The 23,141-nt window shown below is 57.3% G+C and overlaps 9 protein-coding genes across 9 annotated transcripts; 5 read left to right on the forward strand and 4 right to left on the reverse strand.

Moving 5' to 3' along the window:
- Positions 1-349: 349 nt before the first annotated feature.
- On the reverse strand, positions 350-3,501 carry B0H64DRAFT_210898 (uncharacterized protein). The gene is made up of 10 exons (XM_062799421.1): positions 3,363-3,501; positions 3,264-3,304; positions 3,187-3,196; positions 3,094-3,113; positions 2,902-3,033; positions 2,586-2,839; positions 2,412-2,528; positions 2,031-2,361; positions 1,878-1,975; positions 350-1,819 (listed from the first exon to the last, which is right to left on the reverse strand). The coding sequence occupies exons 1-10, from the start codon at positions 3,377-3,379 to the stop codon at positions 440-442; spliced, it is 2,400 nt and encodes a 799-aa protein (XP_062656853.1). The 5' UTR covers positions 3,380-3,501; the 3' UTR covers positions 350-439.
- A 1,233-nt stretch (positions 3,502-4,734) lies between these two features.
- On the forward strand, positions 4,735-5,466 carry B0H64DRAFT_210932 (uncharacterized protein). Its single transcript, XM_062799423.1, has one exon. The coding sequence runs from the start codon at positions 4,866-4,868 to the stop codon at positions 5,259-5,261; it is 396 nt and encodes a 131-aa protein (XP_062656854.1). The 5' UTR covers positions 4,735-4,865; the 3' UTR covers positions 5,262-5,466.
- Positions 5,467-6,573, reverse strand: B0H64DRAFT_210927 (uncharacterized protein). The gene has a single exon (XM_062799422.1). It carries the CDS (start codon positions 6,389-6,391, stop codon positions 5,672-5,674), a length of 720 nt encoding a protein of 239 aa, XP_062656855.1. The 5' UTR covers positions 6,392-6,573; the 3' UTR covers positions 5,467-5,671.
- A 5,083-nt stretch (positions 6,574-11,656) lies between these two features.
- Positions 11,657-13,003, forward strand: B0H64DRAFT_210947 (uncharacterized protein). The gene is made up of 2 exons (XM_062799424.1): positions 11,657-12,154; positions 12,429-13,003. Exons 1-2 carry the CDS (start codon positions 11,954-11,956, stop codon positions 12,879-12,881), a joined length of 654 nt encoding a protein of 217 aa, XP_062656856.1. The 5' UTR covers positions 11,657-11,953; the 3' UTR covers positions 12,882-13,003.
- On the forward strand, positions 13,004-14,559 carry B0H64DRAFT_210948 (uncharacterized protein). The gene is made up of 2 exons (XM_062799425.1): positions 13,004-14,143; positions 14,209-14,559. The coding sequence occupies exons 1-2, from the start codon at positions 13,125-13,127 to the stop codon at positions 14,468-14,470; spliced, it is 1,281 nt and encodes a 426-aa protein (XP_062656857.1). The 5' UTR covers positions 13,004-13,124; the 3' UTR covers positions 14,471-14,559.
- A 2,671-nt stretch (positions 14,560-17,230) lies between these two features.
- Positions 17,231-18,150, reverse strand: B0H64DRAFT_211004 (uncharacterized protein). The gene has a single exon (XM_062799429.1). It carries the CDS (start codon positions 18,003-18,005, stop codon positions 17,271-17,273), a length of 735 nt encoding a protein of 244 aa, XP_062656858.1. The 5' UTR covers positions 18,006-18,150; the 3' UTR covers positions 17,231-17,270.
- On the forward strand, positions 18,151-19,123 carry B0H64DRAFT_211003 (uncharacterized protein). The gene has a single exon (XM_062799428.1). It carries the CDS (start codon positions 18,296-18,298, stop codon positions 18,950-18,952), a length of 657 nt encoding a protein of 218 aa, XP_062656859.1. The 5' UTR covers positions 18,151-18,295; the 3' UTR covers positions 18,953-19,123.
- A 1,255-nt stretch (positions 19,124-20,378) lies between these two features.
- Positions 20,379-21,279, forward strand: B0H64DRAFT_210984 (uncharacterized protein). Its single transcript, XM_062799427.1, has one exon. The coding sequence runs from the start codon at positions 20,549-20,551 to the stop codon at positions 21,218-21,220; it is 672 nt and encodes a 223-aa protein (XP_062656860.1). The 5' UTR covers positions 20,379-20,548; the 3' UTR covers positions 21,221-21,279.
- On the reverse strand, positions 21,238-22,998 carry B0H64DRAFT_210981 (pre-mRNA processing factor 3-domain-containing protein). The gene has a single exon (XM_062799426.1). The coding sequence runs from the start codon at positions 22,816-22,818 to the stop codon at positions 21,340-21,342; it is 1,479 nt and encodes a 492-aa protein (XP_062656861.1). The 5' UTR covers positions 22,819-22,998; the 3' UTR covers positions 21,238-21,339.
- Between the last annotated feature and the right edge of the window lie 143 nt (positions 22,999-23,141).

Raw genomic sequence — 23,141 nt, forward strand, 5'->3', positions numbered from 1 at the left:
GGGTTTGGTTGGGTTGGGTTGGGTTGGGTTGGGTTGGGTGTGGTGCTGTGTGGTGGGGTGGGCTTGGGGAGGGAGAGTGGGGTTGTGGGTTGGTTGCGTGGTTTGGTTTTGGCTTGGTCGCCTTGGTGGGAGTTGGTAGGTAGTTATTGTTAGCACGGCGTTGGGATTTATGTGTGGTACGGGTTCGGATTTTGGGAGTGGTGTTTAGGGAGGAGGATTTTGCCGCGGCGATGTTCCGGCCGGGCGTATTGATTATCATACTAGACTCCTCTTTATTAATAGATACCCTTGGGATAGAAGACTAGATCATAGCCGAGGAGTATTTTTGGTTTCTACGTCCTATTCATAAGGAGCCGCTTCTATCTCCGTGGCCTTTTTCATTCGGTTGTGTGATGCCGCCATCCCGGTACTGCACGGCACGTCGACTACCCCCCCACCCTCAGCCATCGTTATCCAGCGCCATCAACTCGGCCTCGTCATCATCATCCATCTCATAATCGCTGTCCCGCCCGTTCCGCATCAGCGCCCGGCCAGCCGGCACGGGGTTCAGCTCCCTCTCCTGCTGCGCCTGCAGCTCCTTGATGCGGTCCTCGTCCATCTTCTCCTGGTGCTTGCCCAGGTCGTCCATGCTCCAGGTGCTGATGCCCTCCTGGTCCTTGGCGCGGAAGGGCTGGGCCATGGTGCGGAGGAAGCGGCGGGCGCTGCTGACGGCCATGTCGGTGCTCAGGTTGACGTCGGCGTCGAGCAGGGCCTGGTTGATCCACTTGGGCAGCTGGGCGCGCTTCTTCTGGAAGCGGCGGTCGGCGAGCACCATGAGCCCGTAGTCGTCCTTGCCGCGGAGCACGCGGCCCAGGCACTGGGCGGCGTGCCGCATGGCGTCGAAGGAGAGGAAGTCGTTCTCGCGGATCCGGTACGTCTCGCGCAGGAACTCGAGCCGCGCCTTGAGGATCCGCGACTCGGTGTACTGGAAGGGTACCCCGATGCACAGCACCGTGCGCCCGTACTGGTGGTCGAAGTCGATGCCCTCCGAGACCTTGCCGCGCGCGACGCAGAGGAGCACGGCGCCGCGCCCGTTGCAGCACGCCGTGCGGTACGTCTCGAGCGCGAGCGACGTCTCCTGCGCGTCGGGCGTCTCGACCAGGATGAGCTTGTATTTCCAGACCTCGTCCAGGATGCCCATGCCCTGCCACATGCTGATGATGGACTCCATGTAGAGGTACGAGGGGAAGAACACGACCAGGCCGTCGGGCGTGATCTTGGCGAACTCGGTCAGGAGGCTGCCGTAGTTCCGCACGACGCTGGGCTCGTTGCGGACCTGGAAGCTGGTGGATATCGATGCCTGATCGCTTCCTCGAGTGACGATCATGGGCAAGAAGGACCGCCTAGCTAGCGTCATGCTATACGACTCCTGGACGACGGTGGGGAAGTCGAGCATCTTGGGGTACATCTCCAGCGGCGACATTGTCCCCGAGGTTATGACAACGGAGCTGAAGCGGTCAAACACGGGCTTGATGGCGATGGCGGCATCCAAGCAGGTGAAATGGAGGACCGGGTTGGGCACCTCTGCCGTGTCGGACTCAAACGGCTCTAGGATGAGAAGGAAGCCCTTCTCGTAGGTTGCCACAAGGGTCGCGAATGTGGCGACTTCTTGTAGCGGTTGATAATCTTCGATGTTTGTGAGCTCTAGTGTCCTTACCAGCGAAGTCAACCGCTCCGCGCAAAACCGCAGAGGTTTCTTCTCAATGAAGGTGTGCTCTCGGAGATGTGACAGGAAGGAGGGCGGTGTTTCCGATATCACCTGGCGGACTTTCATCCTCGTCTAGGACAGTCAACACAACACATCCGGGGACCTGACGACCTTCCATAGAATCACTGACCTTGAGATACTCGATGAACCTCCTGAGAAACGCGACAAAGTGCTCCGCCCTCCTGATATTGCCGGGCACGGCCTCCTTGAGCAGGTCATCGGGGAGAGCTAGGTCAAGCAGTCAGCGTAAAGCAATTGGCCCACAAGTGACGTTGAGACCTACTAGGGTTCGCCATGAAGGAGTCTTCCTGGTGACCGTCGTCGGCGCCCCTGAGCCCTTCCACGAGCTTCTCGTACTCATCCTGTAACTTTTGCTGATCCGAGTCCCTCATCTCGTTGATCTTATTTTCCAGGTTTTGGGCGCCTCGTGTAGCTCTCCTTAGCGAGTCGTCCGTGATGTCTGTGCTTAGAGACTCGATGCAGACGTTGTCGATATTGTGGGCTTCGTCAAAGACGACGATGCAGTCTTTTGATAGGTCCTTGGAGACGCGCTCGGCAATCTTGGGATCGAGGAGATAGTGGTACGAGTAGATGATGACGTTACAGTATTGCATCTACAATACCATCAGTACGTAGCGTCAACCGGAGCGGGAGCAAAACACACCATCCGTCGGGCAGTGAAGTAAGGGCACTGCTTGTGTTCCTCGCCGTATCGCAAGAGGCCGTCCAACGTCCAGACGCCATTGGGTACGAGGTTGTGAGATTCGAGGAGATCAAGATTCTAGTGAGGAAGTTAGCATATGTGGTAAGTCATGGGTCGAGATGTACAGGTACTCACGTCGTGGTAGACGCAAACCTCGACATCCTCCCCCTTTTCCTTCTTCTCCTTGACGAAGCCCGCCGTGAGGCTGCGGCACCGTGCATCAACGACGTTACCACTCTTCTCCCGTCTTACGGACGGGTGTAGACAAAGATTCTTGCGACTGGTGAGGCCTAGCCCTCGGAACTCCTCTTCGTGCCCAAGCCGTTCAGTACGGAATTTCATCAAAGCCTTCAGCTCGACCAGCGCCTTTTCGATCTCGGACATTGTTCCTAGGAAGGCAGTTAGTCATAGGCTGGGAATTTCATAATTTGTCGAAGTGTCGGTTGCATACGAGAGCAGTATATCAGCTTGCGGTGTGACGGATAGTACTGCTGGTATGCCACGATGAGCGACAGCAGGGTGACGGTCTTGCCTGTGCCCGAAGGCATCTCCAACACGCAGTTTCCCCCGGCATCGAGAGTTTCTAAAGCATGTCAACTACTGACCAGGCACTAATTGTTTATTTTTCTTTCTTGGTGCTCACTTTTCAAGTCCACCATGTAGCTAGGACAGAGCAACATCAAGGTCAGCCAAATTCACAGCACCACGGCGACACCATGGCCGGGCTCAAACGTACGCATATTGTTCTAGCACCGTGTCAGCAATACGACATGGTAATACAGCCTAGCTTGACCGTCTAATGGAGCAACTTGCCTGGGTAAATGCGTGGGTAGGGGAAAAGAACGGGCAGGTCGCTGTCGCCATGTTAACCATAGGGAACGCGTTCATGTTGTTTGGGATGGATGGCCGTACTCGATGTTGAACTCCATTTTGGCCGTCTATTTGATGAACGAACGACTTGATAAAAGCCACAAGCGATATTCTATCGCCGAACCAGGGCGCCTTAATCCGGTCTTTTCCCGACCTTGGTCATTCGCACTCGTTTTGCGGTGAGATAGTTCCTCCCTTTGTTTTACCGCCCCGAGACTTGAATTTTAATGTAGGTTGCACAGTGGGTCTTTTTTACCCAACTACGACCTCTCTGTTAAATAAAACGTTATGAGAAATCGCCTTGATGAGTCGCGAAAACAATAATCACGGTCGATGGTTGAAGTTGGAGATCACGTGGAGGTTGCTGCCTGCAATTGCGACTTTGAGGTCCAAGATGGGTCCAAGCTTTGTTGAAATTCGGTGGTCTGTCAACACCGAGGTGAGCAGCGAACGTCAAGTCTTGGCGCTCGCAGAGACCACCGGCAAATGCTCTGTGCTCCTCCCCGACTTCTTTCTCTCAAAACAAACATTAAAATTGGCTTTTCGTGCTCAACCAAAAACCATCAACAAACGGTTCAAACCGTTGCGTCTCGTTGCGTCTCGTTGCGTCTTGTTGCGTTCTTACTCTGCAGCCATGGCACGCGGGACGCGAGGATGCTTGCTCTCATGCAACGCGTGCTTCTGGTCGGCGACTATCTAATTGAGACAGAGTCGCGGTCGCCTATCACAGCGCGTTCGGGCTTCTCTTCTGCTATCACACATGGCCGATGCAGTGGGTAAGTCGACGGCAATTCCGATCCGCCCCTCTTGGCTTGGTCGACCAACCACGCTCCAGCTCCGATACTTTGCTTCCCGCCCCGGACGGTGTGTTGCAACACCGGCGGGACCTGCTGCAAGTTGTCTCGCTTCTGACCGCGGAAACCTTCTAGATGTTCCATGCAATCCACCATTACGAAGGACATACGGCCCATTGATTATCCCGCCCCGCGTTGCACCAGCGCTCGAAATCCGGGCTGGCCAAGGGCCATTTTTGCGCGGGCAATGGTCGCGGGCAGGGTCGCGGGGGAGGGTCGCGGGCATGTGCAACCAAAAGACGGCGAGAGAGGGAGACGAGCAGCGGCAATACCGGATGCCGACCACACCCTAATCATATGCGGGTAGCATCGCGCCCGTCGTGCCCCGGCCCTATGCCCACCAGACCGACCCCGTCGACCTATCCGCTCCTGCGCCCGTTGCGCCGTCGACTGTTGTCCGGTTCCGGGGCAGATCCCCCACGTGGTTGAACGGTCGCCCTGTCTGCCCGCGTCCCGACCCCGCGGCAACGACCCCTGGGGGGGCGACCTACGCTACATTGACCGCGTCGGCAGTAACAGCTAGCCAACAGCTGAATGACGGCCCCGGCGGAGTGTTCCCCAGATTCGTTTCGTTTCAAACGCATCTGTTTTTAGCACGCCTCGCTGAGCTATCTCCACCGACGGGAGTCTGTCTTGCGTGTGTCTCCGCAGCCAACGGCGGATTCCCTTCGAGGATCGCTTGTTTCAAAACATGCCGAGCAAGGCGTTACCCGTTCCTGGCAGCAAGACTCGAATCCCACACACCCCCGCCCACGCCCCTCTCCAACTGGCCAGCCCGCCGATGTCCACGCCGCCGACCTGCATACGGTGTGTTACCTCAAACACCACAAATCACTTCGAGATGGTGGTGTCCATTTCATTTCCAGCCCCTCGTATGAGGGCGTCAGACTGGAAGTCTGACCTGCCGGTCGGGGATATCACTGGCCGGAAGGGGGTTTCAGCGGGTTGCGACAAGCAGGCTGACGGCGCGGAGCATGCATGGAAGGTTTCCAGAAGACTCTCCCCAAGACGCAACGGACAGACGCAACGGACAAACGCAGGGGTGCGGCTGAGAAGCTGGAGAGGCGAGATCTGGCTGGCTCGGTGATCCCGTGCTCCCCATCTTGATAACTCATCGGTACGTAATTCTCGCCCGTTGCCGTGGCGTCAGGGGGAAGATCCGCGGATCCGATAGGTCTCTTGCCTGTCTCGGCCCCAATATCCCATCGTGATCAATATTTCGTCATTTTCCACCCGAGCCTTGGAAGGGAGAGTCGGGCGATAGGAAGGGCTCGATCCTACTACGACGCTCCCACGGGCAGACCGACCGATCAAGCAGTATCACACTCACTGTTCAGATCCGACGCTGAGCGGATGCGGGACACTCCCACGTCCGGCATGGAGAAGCAGGGACAGGTCCTTCCCGCTCAGGGTAAACGAGAACGAGCATAAGACTTTAACCTTTTTTCAGTATACGATATTGTGAGGTTGGGGGCGAGAGGCTGCACCTCAGCTCACTCAACACAGCCCGCACTTCCACACCGGAATCCGAGCCCTCCCATTCGTCAGGCACATCTTCCCCGGGTAGGCTGCGCTTGTTGGCGGTTGTTTAAGCCACAGTGCCCTTGCACTTCTTTGCAGATTAGCCGCAGGCACCGAGTTAACCAACTTTGGTGCGGGGTGGGGGGAGGGGGCGACTGCGAAGGTGGGCAACGGGTACAAGTGGGCAAAATACGCCCACCCATTGGGCCGTTGCGCGAGATCGACCACATCCCGGCTGCGGGCGCTGCCACGCGAGGATCGGAGCCAGGGGACTTTGGCCCTCAATGCCGGCCCCCACCTGCCCTTTTCCCTTGTCGCCCTTGCTCGAGCCTTGGTCCTCTGGAGCAGTGTGGGTGAGAGCAGCCACACCAGGCAGCCAGATTTTGGCATCGGGCTGTGCGCTCTGTCGATATCTGAAACAATCCCGAATGCGGGGGAACTCGGCGCAGTCGGATCCGATCTAGATTTTCCCCACCACTTGCTCTCGACTTCCCTCCCTCCCGATTCAGCCCGAGTAAAACCTGGTGTTGGTCGATACTCGGCGCCGTTGGGGAGCCCATCTCCCGACGGAGACGGCTTCTGCACATGGTAGCGGCCGGGACTTGATTCTGCGGACAAAAATAGACTCGTCACACTGTTTCGTTTTGACATCATGCCCTTGGCTCGCTGCTTGATTTTAGTCAGGTGTGTGAACATCCCTACTGCACTCGGAACCGGCGACACCGGTCACGCCCCGCGTTGTTGGTGCTTGGTTGTCGGTGTTGGCAGCAACAATGTCTCGATTTCTCTTGCCCGGTCTCACGATCTTCAGCTGGACAGCGTAAAAACCATATCACCAACCTCCAAACTCAAAACAACATGACTGCATGAGGGGCTGAGGCGGGGGCCGCAACTAATGCCGAACCAAGATACATTGCCAAGGGGAAGGGCTCCTTCTCGATGAAGAAAAATAAAAACGCCACATGGCTTGACATGGCTTGAGTTGCTGACAGAGATCCCGACTGTACCCACGAGGCTGCCGGCCATTCTCGTGAGTTTTGGTGCTGCGTGTCTCATTCATCAACCCACCCTCGTCGACGGGGGGGGCAAAAGGGAACGGTTGGATCGGGGGGGGGGAGGGGGTGCGGAGGCAGAATGTCTGTGCTGTGCTGGGAAACGGACACCCAGGGGCAGGCACCAACAGAACCAACAAGAGTTGGGCCGTGCTGGCGGGCCGCCGGTCTTTAGCGAGCGTGCGTGCATGTGCTGATCATGAGGCTGGCTGGCTGGCCCTGTCTGTCCGAGAGACGGAGAGGGAACGGGTAGTGGAGATCAGATGCTGCAGTGCGCATGTGGCTTGACGAGGCGAATGGGTTAAACTTCCCGACTGGGCGTTCGTCGGCCGCAAACACTGTGTGTGGTGAGTTGCACAGTCAGTTGCTCACTACCTAACTAGCGAGCGAGAGAGGGAAACAACCGAGAGTCGCTCGCACTGGTTGTTCACGTCATCAAGCACCCTCCATCCCAGATCGTATGGCTCAATCAGCACCATCGGCTCGGATCAGCACTGCATGTTATGGCCAATTCGAGGAAGGGAAAAAGTGAAGAAGCTAATTCCTCACGTGTAACCGTATCTTTGGGGTTGGAGTCCGCGATGTTTCATGAAACAACCTGAGAGTTCATCACATCGTCAGCCACATCTTGGCTGACTCGCACGGAAAACGGAAATAGCTTCGGGCTTTGGGTTGTCCAAGTTGGTGGTATCGGTGGGAGTGCTGGTGGGGATCTGGCAGTGGCCTGGATAGCCGCCCTCCAATCACCATTCAAATCTATATTTGGGCAAAATCCGCTCACTGTGGGCCCCTGGCATCCCGATGTTACCCTTTCCTCCATTTTGCCCTTCACCCCTCCCCCGATTTGGGAATAGGGACTGTTTTAGCGTGAGATAAACGCGATGAGGAGCCGTCCCAACTGGGAAGGAGCTTCAACTCTTGATGGCGCAATCCAGATTCTTGGTCGGCTGTTTCATCTTCACGCTACGAGCCTAGCTCCCGCCTGGTCCGTGTGCGCAGTCGGCGGATATTTGCCCAACCTGATGAGATGCTGCGCTGCGCTTCACTCGCTTCTGACGATCGGTCCCCCACACCCCCCTCAGGACGTTTCCAAGTGGCTGTGCTCGATCTTCCAAAGAGGGGTAAATACCTGAGTACAAGCCTCCATCCAAGGACACAAAATTGATGCCTTGGGTACGTGGGGTCGTGTGGTAGTGCAGAGTTGCAGCTCGCATGCTCGGGCAGTGGGCATCAGTATCATCGCCGATTAATCAAACCAGCTTGCCGGTCTTTTCAGAATGGTCGGGGAATTGGGTTCTCCGGTATTTTCCAATGTGCGCGTGGCAAGGAGGGGTCTTTCGTCTCGTACGTTTCGTGGGGGCCGAAATCACATCCATGGTGAAAAATTGTCACCGAGAAGGCTGTTGGTGATGAGTCCGCTTGATAATTGCGACGGCTCGCGCCGGCTGTCCCAAGCGTCCAATCTCGTTGGAGATACCAACTATTGTTGGGCCAAGTGCTGACCTCACCCATCACCAACAGCGCTCGCCCAATTGAGGGGATGAACTGCCAAAAGGGTGGTCAGAATGTCATAATGTCTCGGACGCCTGAGTCAGGTGTAATTTTCCGTCCCAATTCGGGCATTGTTGGCGCGGATAAGCGAGCGCTCCCGAAAACATCATCGCTTGCTGCTCACGTTTGTGACCAGATGCGGACCTGCAGGCTTTGCACGTGTGAGCGGGCACCGATGAATCCTGGAGCAGCAAGAGGTGGATCTCGAGAGTCGCTTTGGACACCAACCGTTGCAGTGCTGCGACCATGTGAGGTGCCCTTGTTCGCGTCTCCGCGCAGTATTTCTTGGGCCAATTTTGGGAGAATCCTCTTGGTGCAACGTCTTTCTCTCTCCCTTGGGGTTGCATCGACCAACCGGCCCTCGTTCCTGGAAACACTGCATGCCGATGGAATGCCGCGCGCGGTGAAGGATTTAAGGTGCTGAGGCGCAGCGAGGCACTGATTGATACCTCGATAGGGAACTGGAAAGGGAAGTCTTGTTGATGTACACTAACGGGCGACTACCTATCCAAGAGAGTATTGATATCCTCCTGCTTTCCAAAAAACGAGTAAAGATGACGCAAGATTGTTAATTGAGCGTCTCGACCTCGGTGCACTCTTATGTACACAACACAAAGTCGCACTCGGTTTTTCCCTCTCAGGGATCTGGGGGTGGAAACGAACCTCCATCTGCTTGGCGTTTGGTTCGTGCGCCGAACCGGGGAAGTGGGGCGAGCACGATCAAAGTGGGGGCTCAAGATCCTCGCATGGTGGGGAGTTCAGTCGAAACGGGCGTGAGGTACGGGATACGCACATGTGCTTATACAGTACCTCAAGTATACGAGCAAAAATACTATCTTGATACGAAGCAGTTCTAGGAATCGAGACTCTTGTTATGTAGATATTTTTATCAGTGTTAAAGGTAGAAAGAAATCGGTACTTCGAACTGCAGATTCTCCAAGGGAATCGGCCGAAGGCACTGACCACCTCCGGCCCTGCCAAGAAAAGTGCCCCGGTGGCTCGGGTTGTGCAAGTCTCGCTCGCTGCCGTCCGGAGGCATGCCTCCGGCGGGAATGGCGGTTCCCAGCGGGAAGTCACTTCAACAAAGTTGACCAAGCCACCAGCGGCAGTGTCCCCCTACACTAGATGCTAGAATGTATGCACTTACCGTATCAACGGTCGAATTTCACTGATGCCTGTTCTCCCGTCTCTGGCTTTTTTCCAGACACCCCTCAAAATGTGTAGGTGGCTTGTCCCTGATTAAGCAGTTCGTGATCGAACCGTGGGGGATTCCAAATGTTTCAAGCTTGAGTGTCGTGCATGAAGATTGCCCATTTTTGGAATTCGTCGATTCAGCACCCTCGCACAGCCGAACGCTGATTCCTTTCAACATCAACCGAGTCGGAGCCGGTCCCGGAGCTGGATAAGGCGGCCACTCACCATCGATCAACTCTCCCGTTCAGCCCAGCAACACCTGGTCCTCCAGCTTGGCAGTTCAGGGCCCGGCACAGCAGGCCATGCTCCACCCCAGGATTTTAAGTGTGCAGTGCCGCACAAAGCCCTGCGGACGCCAGAAAATGCCGTGTTTCAGATTCAGAGCGATATATTCAGCTTTTTTGGGAATCCGTCCGACTCCAGAGTCCCGTATCACGATCATGGCTGACTGTCTTTCTGTTTTTGGTAGCTGGGCAGCTGATGCCAGGTGTGAGGACTGTGGCAGAGGGCCGCCGGTGGGTTTCCAGCCTGAGGTTGGTTGCAATTTTCCATGGCGGAGACGTCGACATACTAGTGAGGTCGTGCAAATGAACTCTCCGATTTGTGGAATGTCTGTGAACAGCTCGTCTCGGCAAATTCGTCTGCCATCAGCTCGAGCTCGCATTGTGGTAAGATAGCGCTCGCCAATCTGACGTAGCGGGCTCGGAAAGTCGCTGCCTGGGCGAGCGCTGGACCATCTCGAGGCTGTGGAGGTCCCTTACCCAGGTGGGGCTTACTCCCATCGCACAATTTGGAGCGGATGGAGAGTTGTCATTGGCTCACCATGCTTTCGCAACAAGGAATTGGGTCCGAAAGCCCATCAGCGCCCATCCCAGCGCCGAGTCCGCGTGGCCGGACGGCGAGAGCACAATGGAACGAACGAGCGACATGGTGTTCAGGAGCGGGAGGGGCCCATGTCCCGATGGCCAACGGCGCGCGTTCGTTCCTGAGCTCTGTCCAGGAACAAGCCAGGGCCGGACGGGAACGGCGGGCCAAACGGCACCGAAGCAGGGCCTAGCGTCTCCGCAGTGGATACTGCAGCGAGCCCATGTGCGCAGTGGCAACGCCTGGTCAGTGCTGCAGAATGGGCACCCGTGGACAAGCCTTCCAGGTTCGGTTCCATTGTAAAGAAACTCAAATGGATTGCTGGGGCCAACCTAAAATTACAATTAATTGATAGCAAAAAAAGAGCCGATAACCAAGCACCATGCATTGCATGATGAGCACTTGCAATCCGACAAGCGGCCGCAGTCCACAAATGGCAGCAGGCCCAACACGCAGCAACCGACCTCCAACGTAAACCTAGCAAATCAAATGCGGAGTGAGCGAGTGATGGGCTGGTGGGGCAGTTCTCGCATCCCCGCCCGATCTGTCCCTGCCAGATTCCACAATCATCCATCATCCATCACCGCTCCCGTCAGCTCTCTTCCTCGCAGTGATGAGGATGAGAGGTGGCCATCGCATCAACCAAAAACGGAAAAGCTACTTTTAGTGAGGGGAAGAAAGTCTCTCTCAGCAAAGTTTTGCGCAATGGATGGCAGGGACGACCCGCTGCCCGCGTTTGGAATCTGGAATTTTACCACCGAAGATCACCCTGGCCATCGGGGCCAAGCAGGAAAGGTCCAATCCATGGTGGGGGCCAATAATCCACAGAGGGAGGGACAATCCGGCAACCTCACCATGCATCCGCTAGCGAGCAAATATTCTGGTACCCAAGAAGTCCCCCCTCACTTTGTCCTCCGCCGCGCTCCTCCTTGGGAAGAGCTCTCATCCCTGACGGAGACCAGTTCGCATCATCCCACCGGAACTCCTTCGTGGTTTCAGTAACTACCGAGATTCCCGAACTTCCCTTCCTTGTTAGAAGTCATCGGGCGGCATTGATGGATCATGGCGTCCTTTGCTCCCTCCGAGTCACAGTGAGGGAATCGCACATGAGACACCATGGGGGATCTTGATCTTGAGTCCTTGACTCTGAAGAATAACCCGATCCGCGCTAGTGAAGAAAACGCCCCGATCGAGTCCGGCGGCGAAGCCACTCACAAGCGCGACCGGTAGGCGCAAGCGCTCGCCTCCCCCACACCTTTCGAGACGATGCTACATAGTACAGGAGCGGTACCCTGGACCCCATCGTCGATTACATGTCCGGGTCCGTACCGGGTGTGTGCCTGCGCTGCGCGGCCGCCTGGACAGGTGCAGCCAACCGCAGAGGTGGCCCTGGTTCCCTTCTCTCGACCTCATTCTTGGGACGCCTACCGCCGGGACGGTTGAAGGCCAGGCCAGCATGGGCCGACCTGCGCGCAGCAACACTGAGACTCCAGGCTACGGAGCGTCCGCCGTTATGCTTTGCCCTTCAACCGTTTTTCGGCACATCATAGGACCTGTGATGCCGACGGGCCCGTCCCTTAGCTTCAGGCCCGTCTGAATGCCGCTGCGCTCCCGAGGGCCCTGCAGCGGGCTCCTATGCTCACCCTCAGTCGCCGAAATGCTCCGCCAGAAGCCCGAACCAAAGCCCATCGTTACGCTGGAGTTGCAGCGTTCGCTCCTGGGTGGTGCAGCTGGCATCAGTGTGACTGGTCAGCGGTCCCCTGCCAACGGACCCCGCAGACTGACCAAAACCTCGACGGTATGTACATCTGTACCTTTTGAGAGTCTTGCCCAGGAGGGGGCTTCGCTGGGGGGGTAGTGCCCCACCAAAGCTGGAAACGGGATCCAACAGCACGAGCAAGGGTGCTGCGCAGGGGCTCACTTCCCTACCCTGGCTACTTTTAGACTACCCCTGCTCCTCTTGAGACAGACTGCTCCCAACATGGTGTAGCGTTTCTATTTTCCTGAAATCACCTTTTTTGTCCGAGGGGCCTCTCTCAACACACCCCCCCTTTGACTTTCCGGTGCCCCAGCCACACCTCTCTGAGCCCCCAACATCTCGCACTAACCGCATCGCGGGGGCTGCCGGCGCCCTGTTCGACCATATCCTTCCCCATCGGGCTGGTGTCCGCCAGCCTTGTCCGCATCACTTCTCCAGAGCAGGGTTGGTGCTGACCCAGGTCCCACCGGTTGCACCCCCCATGGCAACCACAAACCCTGGTCCTGGTCGCCGTCCTGCTTCGCTAGCTGCGCACCCCTGTTCCCGGTCAGGACTGAGTTCCCAAGATGCATCTCCTCTAGCCCCCAGCTCTCGAAGAGCGGGAACGCGTCTGGAGATACCATTATTAGCCAGGCAGAAATCTCGTTCGTTTACAAATCTTATAAGAAACCCCCGGCCGTCTGCCTTGTCAAACACACCCATCCTTTCGCTCCAACAGCTTGCCGCACAATCATCTCAAGTTGCGACGCCAGGTTCTTCCTCTTGACTAGTGCTTCGCATTCAACTGAAAGGCTCCCAACGACCACTCTGCCGGCCATCTATATCTGGCCTGCCCCCCTTCCTGCTCCGGTGACCTACCTCGACGCGGTTGACAATCAATCGGACTCCAGCAAACATCGACGGCACTCTTACGCCGCCAGCCTTTCTTACCCCCCTGTCTTGTACCGGGCCACTTGCCCCTTCGCCCAAATAAATAAGCCGGGCCTCCCCGAGCACCACAATATTCACAATGGAGCACACCCCGCCGCCCGCCCTCACCAGGTCGCCCTCGTCCCCAGCGAATACTTACTGCCCCTCCGAGAGGTCCTCGCTTGACTACCCCTCGCCGGGCCTGGTGGAACAGCAATACAAGATCTCTACGATATACGGAGACCAGTCCTGCGTGACCCCGCCCATGGACCCTGAGCTCTCCCTCCCGCCCCTGGACTCGATGGGCCACCCGGATTGGAACACCACGACCGTCATCCACCCCATCTCCTCCGCCTCCAGCATGCCCAGCATCCTGTCCGGGGACTACGACACCTTCGGGAGCTACCAGTACAGCCATGATGTCTACCAGACACACCCGACGAGCCACCCGCCCTCGATCCACGCCTCCACTCCTCCGCCGACCGGCTCTGCCCCTAGGTCTCCGGCGCCGATGAGGACGCCATACACGCCCGCCACCTCGGTCCCCGCTCCCATGACTCCGCGGGTCAAGATGGAGGGCACTTCGGACTACAGCCAGAGCACGGATGCGTCGCACTACCCTTCGCCGAGGTCGATCCACACCTCTTACACTTCGGACAACGGCCCGTACACCGGCAGCACCTCAACCGGGTACCTGTCCGACAGCGGGTCGACAGCCTGGCACAAGCCCGAGTACCAGCCGATGGAGCCTGAGCACTTCTACCCGGGTCCCCCGCCGCCGCCGCCGTCGGCCTTCATGCACGACGCCCGGAGGCAGTACCGGGTGACGCGGCCGAAGCGGGCGCCGCGCCGCCTGACGACCAAGGAGGAGGCCAACTTCCAGTGCGAGGTCAAGGGCTGCGGCAAGTTGTTCAGCCGCAGCTACAACTTCAAGGCGCACATGGAGACCCACGACGAGAAGCGCGAGTACCCCTTCCCGTGCCAGGTCCCCGACTGCAGCAAGAAGTTCGTGCGCAAGACGGACCTCCAGCGCCACCACCAGAGCGTGCACCTCCGGGAGCGGACGCACAAGTGCGACTTCTGCACTCGCATGTTTGCGCGCAAGGACACTCTGAGGAGGTAAGCTCAACACCCGCATCACGAAGCCTAACTAGGAATCGGTTTGCTAACCCTGCTCCCTTTAGGCACATGGAAGATGGCTGCTCCAAGAGGTTCGATATCGGGACCATGGACCTCCGCGCCGAGGCCGGGTATGACAACATGCACCCGAGCGCGCGCTCCATGGCTCCCATGGGCCACATGATGGCGCCATCAGGCGGCCTTCCGCCCATTGGCATCCCTCCCCTCTGCGGCCCCGGCATGCTCGGCTCCATGCCCCCCTCAATGCGCCCCAGGGAATCCCTCGCAGGGGGTGACCACTCCCAAGGCCACAGCTGGGGGCGGTAATGACGCCAAAAAGTCATTCATTCTCTACCGACACTTTTTCTGATTGGACATATTTCACACATTCTCTGGGTAGATACCAAGGAGGCGTCTCGGGCACAAGACGGGTTTTGAGTTTATTTCCACTTTTGTTTCTTTCTCTTTTTCTGTTTATTTTTCTTTTGCACGCACTGTATGAATAATGTACGCGATAACTACGGGGAAACCATGGGCACGAAGGTGGTGTTTGGGCAACGGTACGATACATTGGGAGGCTTTGGGTGGATCAAGACCTCAAACTGGAGGCAACGGGCGGCTTCGATCTTTCTGCAACATTATCTTTCTTTCTTTTTTTTTTCACTTTCTCTGTTGTTTTTGGGGATATCCCCGTTGTACACCTAGGTGTATCCTACTGCTACAACTACAGTACATTACTAGAGACCGGGCTGGAAAGGACGGTATTAGCTAGCTTTCTCGAGAAAGACACATCAATTTCTCGCATCTTGATCCCGAATCGCAACCCGCATTTGCCACGACGCTAAAACAACGATGAGCCCGATTTCCTCAGCGATCGGGTTCAACGCTGGCCTGTCCTGTGCCGCACCATCCGCTCCGCTCCTCGCGGCGAACGGCCCAGCACCCGACGCTAATCTCCCCCCAACTCCACGCTTGGCATGGGCCGGCCCTTGGACGCTAACGTCAATCACACTCCACCAACGACGACAAGAGATTAGCGCGCCAACAACTCGCTGAGTGAGTTCTCGTTCGCTGCTCTTCCCTTGCTCCTTCCCTGCTCCAAGAGTTCCCGAAGGCCCCGGGCCGCTATCTTTGGGGAGGGTCGGGTATGGAGAGGCCAGCGCCGGTGCAAATGCCGAATGAGCACCCTGCGTGTGCAGCACGCACAGAACTTGCTCCGAGTCTGACCAGCATCCGCTCCAACAATCAAGCTCGATTACGAAGTATGGCTGGCACGATGCCTTCGTCTCGTCCGATTCGTCGCGGTCGGAGCGGGAAGGAATCGGGAAAGACGTACGAACACAAGGCTGCAGATGGCTTGGCTGGCTCCTTCCGTCCGCTCACCTAAAGATCCTCCTCTTGCGACTGCAGCAAGTTATTACTCTGACTGCATGCGCTCCTTCCAGGGCCGAGAAAGAACCCCACGAGTCTACACTACCCTCTCTCTGCTGACCGACCGAATACCCCGAAGGGACCTGCACGCTCGGAAAGCGGCTGACCCGGGACACGCAGCATCCATCCATCCCATCCCACCCTCACACAAACCCAGGCGATTGGATCATGAGACCCGTCGTTCAAATTAACGAGAAATGCTGCCCTTCTTTCCCGTTTCGTAGGGCTATGAAGACACAACGTCGCGTTTAGGGGCCACTCATCAATCAATCAGCTGCAGTCATGCTGAGCCCTACGGTCCGACGTCGCACAGCAGAATCCAGACCCTATTGGACGTAGAGGATGACTGTGTAATTCGCTCTCGGCCCCAGACGATGTCACGCCCCTCGCATAGTTATGGGGCCTGCACGGAGTCAATCAACGCGACTCGGTGGACAAATGACTGCCCGGCCATGGTGGGACTGCTTTGGTTGAGTTTGTCGGCCAACCATCAAAAACCTGCATCCCGCAATCTCGGCAGGGCTGTGGGGGCGAGACAGACACGGCATCCTGCAGTGCCTGTCCACTAACTACACGGCAGGCGAGAAAGAACTGACTTCTTTTATCCGATAGGAGCTCATGATCCTCATCGAGAAAGGCAACCGAAAGTCGCTTGCCTGTGCAGTGTTGGTGCACAGAGCAACAAACTAGCGGGCGGATCTCTCCGCCATCCCGGCTTGAAGGAGGCCAATGGCCAGCATACGGGAGCACGCGAACGTCACTGCCGTCTGTTCGTCCAATCAATAAATTTCAAGGCTCCCAGGTTGCGAGATTAGCCTAGCAATCGCCAGGGGCTGGAGGTCCTTATTGAGACCTCTCCTTCGTCTCCCCGAGACCCCAACGGCGAGCAGACCATGCAACGGCCGAACAGCCAGCCAAAGATCAGGAAACTGGGGGAAGATCTTGCCCTCCCGGTCGCACCATTTGCCTACATTACCAAATAGTTACACATTGGCGAGGAATGACATCGTGGAGTCGTTGGTCTCATGGACAATCGGGCCATGAAGTGCAATGCAGCTGCGCATCAGAGAGCCCCCTTCGGTCGTATCCGCGGCGACCGTCAGCCTGCCCGCGTCACACAGCGGCGACCATTGCGATTCCTGCGGCCCCCAACCCGAAGACCTTCTCGTCACCGGCACGCGGCATTGGCCAAACTGGAGGGGCTGCCGCGCACACACCTCTGATCTTCGACGTTCTCGGCCATTCTTGGCCATTCTTCCCGTTTTCTCTCGGGGGCCAAGCGTCAGCGGCCCGGCTTGGATAAGGTGTGGCCCGCAAGAAAGAAAGGCAACAGAACCGCCATTGGCCCAACAGCCGCCTGACACTCTCGAGGTTGCACCGCACGGCTACTTGGAGATCCCGAGAACCAGCCCAACGGATTCACAATCCAAGAGACTCCTCACTTTCTGGTTAGGACGTGCATCATCATGGCGGCGCTCAGTCCAAAGCACAACTCGTTGGCGAACGCATGAAGCATCACCGCACGCGGATTCCCTGGATCAGGCCGGAACAAATCTGCGGCCTGTCGGTGCTCGCGCACAACATGGCGTGACCGACCCAATACAGGATTTAGCCTGACTGAGGCAGGACCGAAGGATCGTGCATACACAGAAGGGAGTGGCCGAAGAACAACGCTTTGATTGCCGGGCGCACATTATTACGAAGCACTATCGCAGCCGATCATCAACCACCCAACCCAAGCTCCGAGTCCCCCCATCCTCCGCCGGGGAAGGAACCCCTTTTCCCACGACTCCCGCTTGGACGCAATACCACGCTGGCATTGCACACCACAACGGTTGCCCTGAGCCCCCCTTCCACCACACAATCTCTCAACCGGGTATAGGAGGGGGAGGTCGTAGTTCCAGAAACGTTCCATGCTCTCCGCAATCCGCGTGCCGTGTTCCTGCTCCCCATCGCCCTTCGCCCCCGCGGACCGGCAGGCGGCACAGCAGCCGGCGGCGTTGCGGCGGCGGCTAAGCGCATCCTTTCCAAGCCACGCCACGCGACGAGAGCGGATCATCCGCCCTTGCGGGACGGACTGGCTGCATATTTGCCGGCCGACCACGAGGTCGCGGCTAGTTGTTCGTTCTTCGTGATTTGTGTGGGTTGGAGGGAGCATGCAGTTGGTTGTTTCTAGCGCTACCGCGACGGGCGCTTGCTCGGGGTTCTCGGATTCGACGTTGGATTTGAGGGAAATGACTGACGACCTAACTAGGTAAGTAACCCTTGGTGCTTCGTCGTTAAGGTGATGAAATGGGACGAGGTGAAGTTGGCCACCGCTCCGGAGCCGGCTCCGATGCCCTCGGGACCGGACCGGGCACCACGCATACACGCAAGGTATGAGATCGACGGGGAACGCATTGACAACGTCCGACACTTTCTCCAAGTACATACCAGTATCCTACTTTTCCAGGATCGCAGCCCCCCAGCAGCCATGGTTGGAAGCAACCCACATGCAGGGTGGCGCGTCTTGCCCGTTTCTGACCCTCGAAGTGTGTCGGTTTTGGAAGCGCGGCAGAAAGTTCCAGCCCCCAATCTCACTCACCTTCCTGCCATGCAATATGTTTAAGGATATGCGCTCCATACACTAGTAGGGTTTTTAAGTTCTGACGCAGCCCGGCAGTCGAGTGGCTGGATCCTGGAAGATTCCCCCCTCCTTGTCGTTGTCGGAGGTCGAGAACCATGGACCCGGCACGTGTGGCAGGCAGTCAGTCTTTCTTGCTCAACGAGGCCGTTCCCGGGGTGAAACATTTCCCCACGTGTTGCGAGCGACCCAATACCCTCCGGATTGGTAACGGTTCCGACCCTGCTCGGTCTTTTGGATATTGTTCTGGGCTACGGAACGAGCGGATCAAGTCCGAGTTGGCCGGGGTGGTCAGCGCGCTCGGTGCCTTCGTGGCTGCATGGTCAGTATTTCCTAGTAACTCTGCACCTGGTGCTGGAAGTTGGCTTTGCTTGCGAGCACTCGCCCTGCACGTGTCGTCGCTTCATCACTCTCGATATGCCGGAGATGTATACATGTGGCGTGCCAAGATGAGGGGGGTGCAAATGGCGAAACCGAAGCAGGTGAACCGTTGCCTGTTTTCCTTGCTCTCTCTGTGTGTAGGAAGGATCATGCAGGAGGTCGGCATCCTCCCTGAGGTGCAGGTTAGCCGCCTCTGTGTTTGTCTGGGAAGGATCGAGTTACTACCTTGGGGGCCGTTCTCCCGCGAAATCTCCCGTTTCCCACGCGGACTTTACGACGGAAATGTCGGTTGTGTTGTTCGTTTGGTGGTCATCAGACGCGCGTCTCATCCATCCGTCGATGTTGGTTGTTGCGCAGGGAGGCGGAGGGGGTGAGTTTGGCGTTCTGCCGCAGCGCGGTTGTCATCCCCCCCCGAGCACTCGGTTTCCTTCCCTCCCCATTCTACCTGGGATTTGTCACTATCTTGTTGTTACTTGACTTGCCAAGTCATCGGGTTCCTCTGGATCCCACCGCCCTATGCGTCTACACCTTGTTGGTCTTGTCCCCGGATTTCCTGCGGCCTTTGCGTTGCGTTTTTGTTTCCAAATCACACCCCCCGTGCTCAACGTACAACTCCGCGTTGCAGTTGCTGCACTCTCCATGCCAGAAGGTGGAGATTGGGCATGGCCTGACTATTGCTAAGTAGCAATCGGTTGGGGAACCAGGCTGCTTGTTCTTCATCCCGCAGCAGCGGTGCCTCGAGGCGAGGTCCCGATCGAGTAATCGGGGATGTTTGTAAAGTCCGGGACCCCAGTGTCAATTGTCAAACGGCCTCGCCGGGGCGGATGGCGCCTCAGGGTCACAACAACATCAAACAGCACGTTGTATTGCATGGCGATGCGAAGGCGATATTCCCTCAGCGGTCCCTCCCGTTGCTGTGCCGTCATCTGTGGCCCCTTGTCCTCCTCCCCGCAAATTGGGGCCGGGGGTTGGAAGGATTCAAGGTGTGGGAGGGGGGATGGTAATGTGTGACCTTCATTTGCCACTTAGGGGAGGGTTGATTTGAAGGACTCGTCCTACTGTGGATGGCTTCTTCGCGGTACATATGTGAGGCTATCGTGACTTGGGAGGGCTTGGACAGGCTCGGCTATGCAGAGTTCTTATCTGCAGTTATCTGGTGTAACAGACACTGGTAGGATGTCATTTGACACCGTTTGTTGACAGGTATACGCTCTGGTGCGTGGTTACTGTGTAAACAGACAGACTCAGCTGGGGAGATCCCGTATCTTCCCGGACAAATTCCCTATTCGGGAGCATGGTACATACTTGCATTCGCTTTTCTATCCCCACCAATTGTCAAACGCCCTTGTCTCTTCGGACCTAGCGGTGCATCCCCCGCATGGAGATAGGCAAGACTGCATGCCTAAGTGGGGGGTTGTGGTCAGGGTCAGGTGGAGGGAGAAGGGCGAGACATCACGGGAGTCACGGGGGGTTGCAATCAGGGGCCTCAAACAGCAGGGGCTAGCTAAAATCAACGTTGATGGGTTATTGGACGCTGCGCACGAATACATTCTGTGGTGTTCATACTACCTCAGCGGGATACTCGCTGGTCGAATCATGCTGGAACGTGGCAAGGTTGGGTTAACACTCACTGGTTATGTGCTCATCGTGGCAATGAAGGGGGTTGTTGTGTATTTGGCCATATCGGCAGACGATGAGAACGCCCTCGCTGTGACCGTAAGGGAGGGAAACACCCATGGGCTTCTCTTGTCATACCGCGGCAGTGACAACGACTCCAACCCCCTCTCTTATCCCGGCTCCCACGACCACCAGCCCATTGGTTGTCTTCCCCGAGCATGAGTCCCCGGGGGGTTATCCCCCGGCCAACACGGCTTGGAAAAGTATGAGACGTAGTAGTAACCGCAAAAGGGGCTTCGCTGGACGCAAGAAAAATAGATTGTAGGAACTCAAACCAAGCCATCTAGATACTGATGTTCCCTTTCTACCCAGTATATTTCTTTTTATCCTTTCCAACCGACCGCACTACCGTTCCACAAGCCAACCAAACAAACAAACCCAACCCCATCCCATGCCCGGGCATCTCGAGTACACGACATACAACACCACCACCGAGCAAAACACCGACCACGACCACACCACATCCGCACAACCACGGTCAGGAATCCCTTCGGCAATTATGCCCCGATGAAGAATATCTAAGCGGCCCAAACGAGCACGCCCCAAACGCGACCCACCGCACTAGCAGGCAGGTGAGGCCGGGTAGGTCAGAGAGGGACTCACTCGTTTGGCCACCGAACGATCCGGCGGGTTCGCGGGAAGAAGGGTTGTGTACCCCCCGAGGAGTCACGCGAGGATCTTGTGTGTGTGTTCGGGCCGAGGGGCGGGCGAAGGTGGAGGCAGGGGGCGTGCCTGAGGCTGTACCTGGAGCCGTGGAAAGATCGAGTTGGGATGTGGTGTTGTACGTGACACGGAGGGATCGGCGGCGGGATTCCTGCCGTGCTGTTCCTGCCTGGTGGACGAGGGAACGGAGGGTTCGCTTCTCGCACCCCTCCTCCATCACCGCTGAGCGTAACACGGGTGGAATTTATCTCAAGAACTACCATCATAACAGCGCGGGGGGGATTGTTGTGCAGTGGCTGTGAGTAGGTAAAGTAGGTGTTGCATATGCTGGTAAGATGTCTCCGGGTTCTGTACCGTCGAAACAAGTATATGGCTGCGTGTAGCCTGCAGCTGTCTCCACCGATCGTCTATCCCGCAGCCCTCACATCGGGGTATTCTTGGCCTGCGTCCAGAAGTTATCCATCTTCCGATGAGAGAGGAACTCCCTCGCCTCCCCGTCCGTCTCGCACACCTTGCTCCCCCACTTCTTGAAGGCGGGCGCCTTGCTCTCGCCCTCGAAAACCAGCACGCACTTGTTCGCCGACAAGTCCTTGAGCTGCCCGTTCTCGTCCTCCCCCTTGAGCCACTCCCGCACGGCACCTTGACCACCTCCTGCCGCGGCAGCAGCGGCGGCATCCTTCTCACGCGAGGGTAGAGACTCGGTCCAATCGATGCGGCGGAGCATAAGCTTTTTGTAGCTGTTGACGCTGTGCTCGCCGCCCTCGACAATTACGAGATTGAACTTGGGGTGCATGATGCACACGCCGCTGAGGCCGTTTTGCGTAGCGTTGATGTTAATCTTGTAGCGGTGCTGCCCGTTGGCGAGGTTGCCGATCTTGAACACGACCACGTGGATGCCCTTGGCTGCGTCCTTGGCCTGGTTCGCGGCCAGCTTCTCGTGTCGGTCCTCCTTGGTAAGTTTGCGCTCCTCGTTGGCCTCCATATGCTTGTCGAAGCGCGCGGCGATTTCGCGGTTGACGCGTGCCTCGACGGCCGTCGGATCCTTTACCGCCTCTTCGCCCAGGACACGCATCAGGTTGGATTTCTTGACTTTCGGCGGGGGGGCTGGCTCGAGGCCTAGCCTAATCTTGGCTTGCTTCTCCTTGAGTTCCATCATACGCCGTTGCCGCCGTAGCTTTTGCTGCTCTTTGGGTGTCAGGTACATGGGCTTGGGCGCTGGCGCCAGCTTGTCTTGCGGAGGCTCGATCGCGACGGGGTGCTGAATGTATAGCGTGACGATGCTGTCCGGCGTCGTGATCTTGAGAGACTGGGGGATGTTGCTGTAATCTTTCCCGTCGATGAGCCCCTCGTCCCACCACTCCAGCTCGGGAGGCGCTTCAACCAAAAACGCCTTCTCAACGGCCCGGTCCTCCTCCAGCCCTGCCTTGCGAGCCTGCTCTGCGATCCTCCTCTTCATGTCCTCCAGCGCAGCCTGCCTCCGCAGCGCGTTGGCCTGATGGATGTATTTGCCCTTTTGGTTGAAAACAAGCTGCCTCGGCTCCCTCGCCCTGCCCGTCGGCGCACTGCTCGTATCAAGATATGGGTTCGTCCGGGGGCCATCTTGTGTTGTCGTCGAGAAACCCAGTGGTTTCCCTCTCGCAGGCTTGCCCGCGTCTGGTGTAGAGCGCTGACCGAAGGATGCTCTGAGGGAGTCGCTCGGCTTGACCGGGGCATTAAGGTCGGCGAGGGCGGGATGTAGGGGTGTATTGAGACCACCCTTAGCCTTCGCACCGCCAACTGCTGCCGCGACTCGGGCTTTAAGGGCAGCCATGCGGTCGGCAGCCGATTCGGGCTTTTGGATTCTGGAAGCAGAGTCATGGCGGGGGCCCAGTCCGCCCTGCTGCTGTTGGTTTCGATCCATCGTCAAACCAGGTGTTGGGTTTTCTGTACTTCCTACGCTTGTCGAGGCAAGAATGGTTCGATGGTGTTAAAACAGTTTGCTGTTGGGAGATGACGCGACAACGTCAGGTCAAGGTCAGGCAATGAATGCAAGATTAACTGCCTGTAACGATGCAGCTTGGCTTTACTTAGCGACGGTGCCAAGCCCGATGTTGAGAAGCACAGACTCCAGCTCTCCTCCTGGACCAGGCCGCTGGGTGCCCCACACCGCACGCATACTGGTGGGGTTCTGCCTAGTCCGACCGCCAAAAAATATTCTCGCTGAAGCTTCGTCTCCAATTCCCC

Source organism: Chaetomium fimeti, assembly GCF_033439085.1.
Source record: "Chaetomium fimeti strain CBS 168.71 chromosome Unknown B0H64scaffold_6, whole genome shotgun sequence".
NCBI classification, from domain to species: Eukaryota; Fungi; Ascomycota; class Sordariomycetes; order Sordariales; family Chaetomiaceae; genus Chaetomium; species Chaetomium fimeti.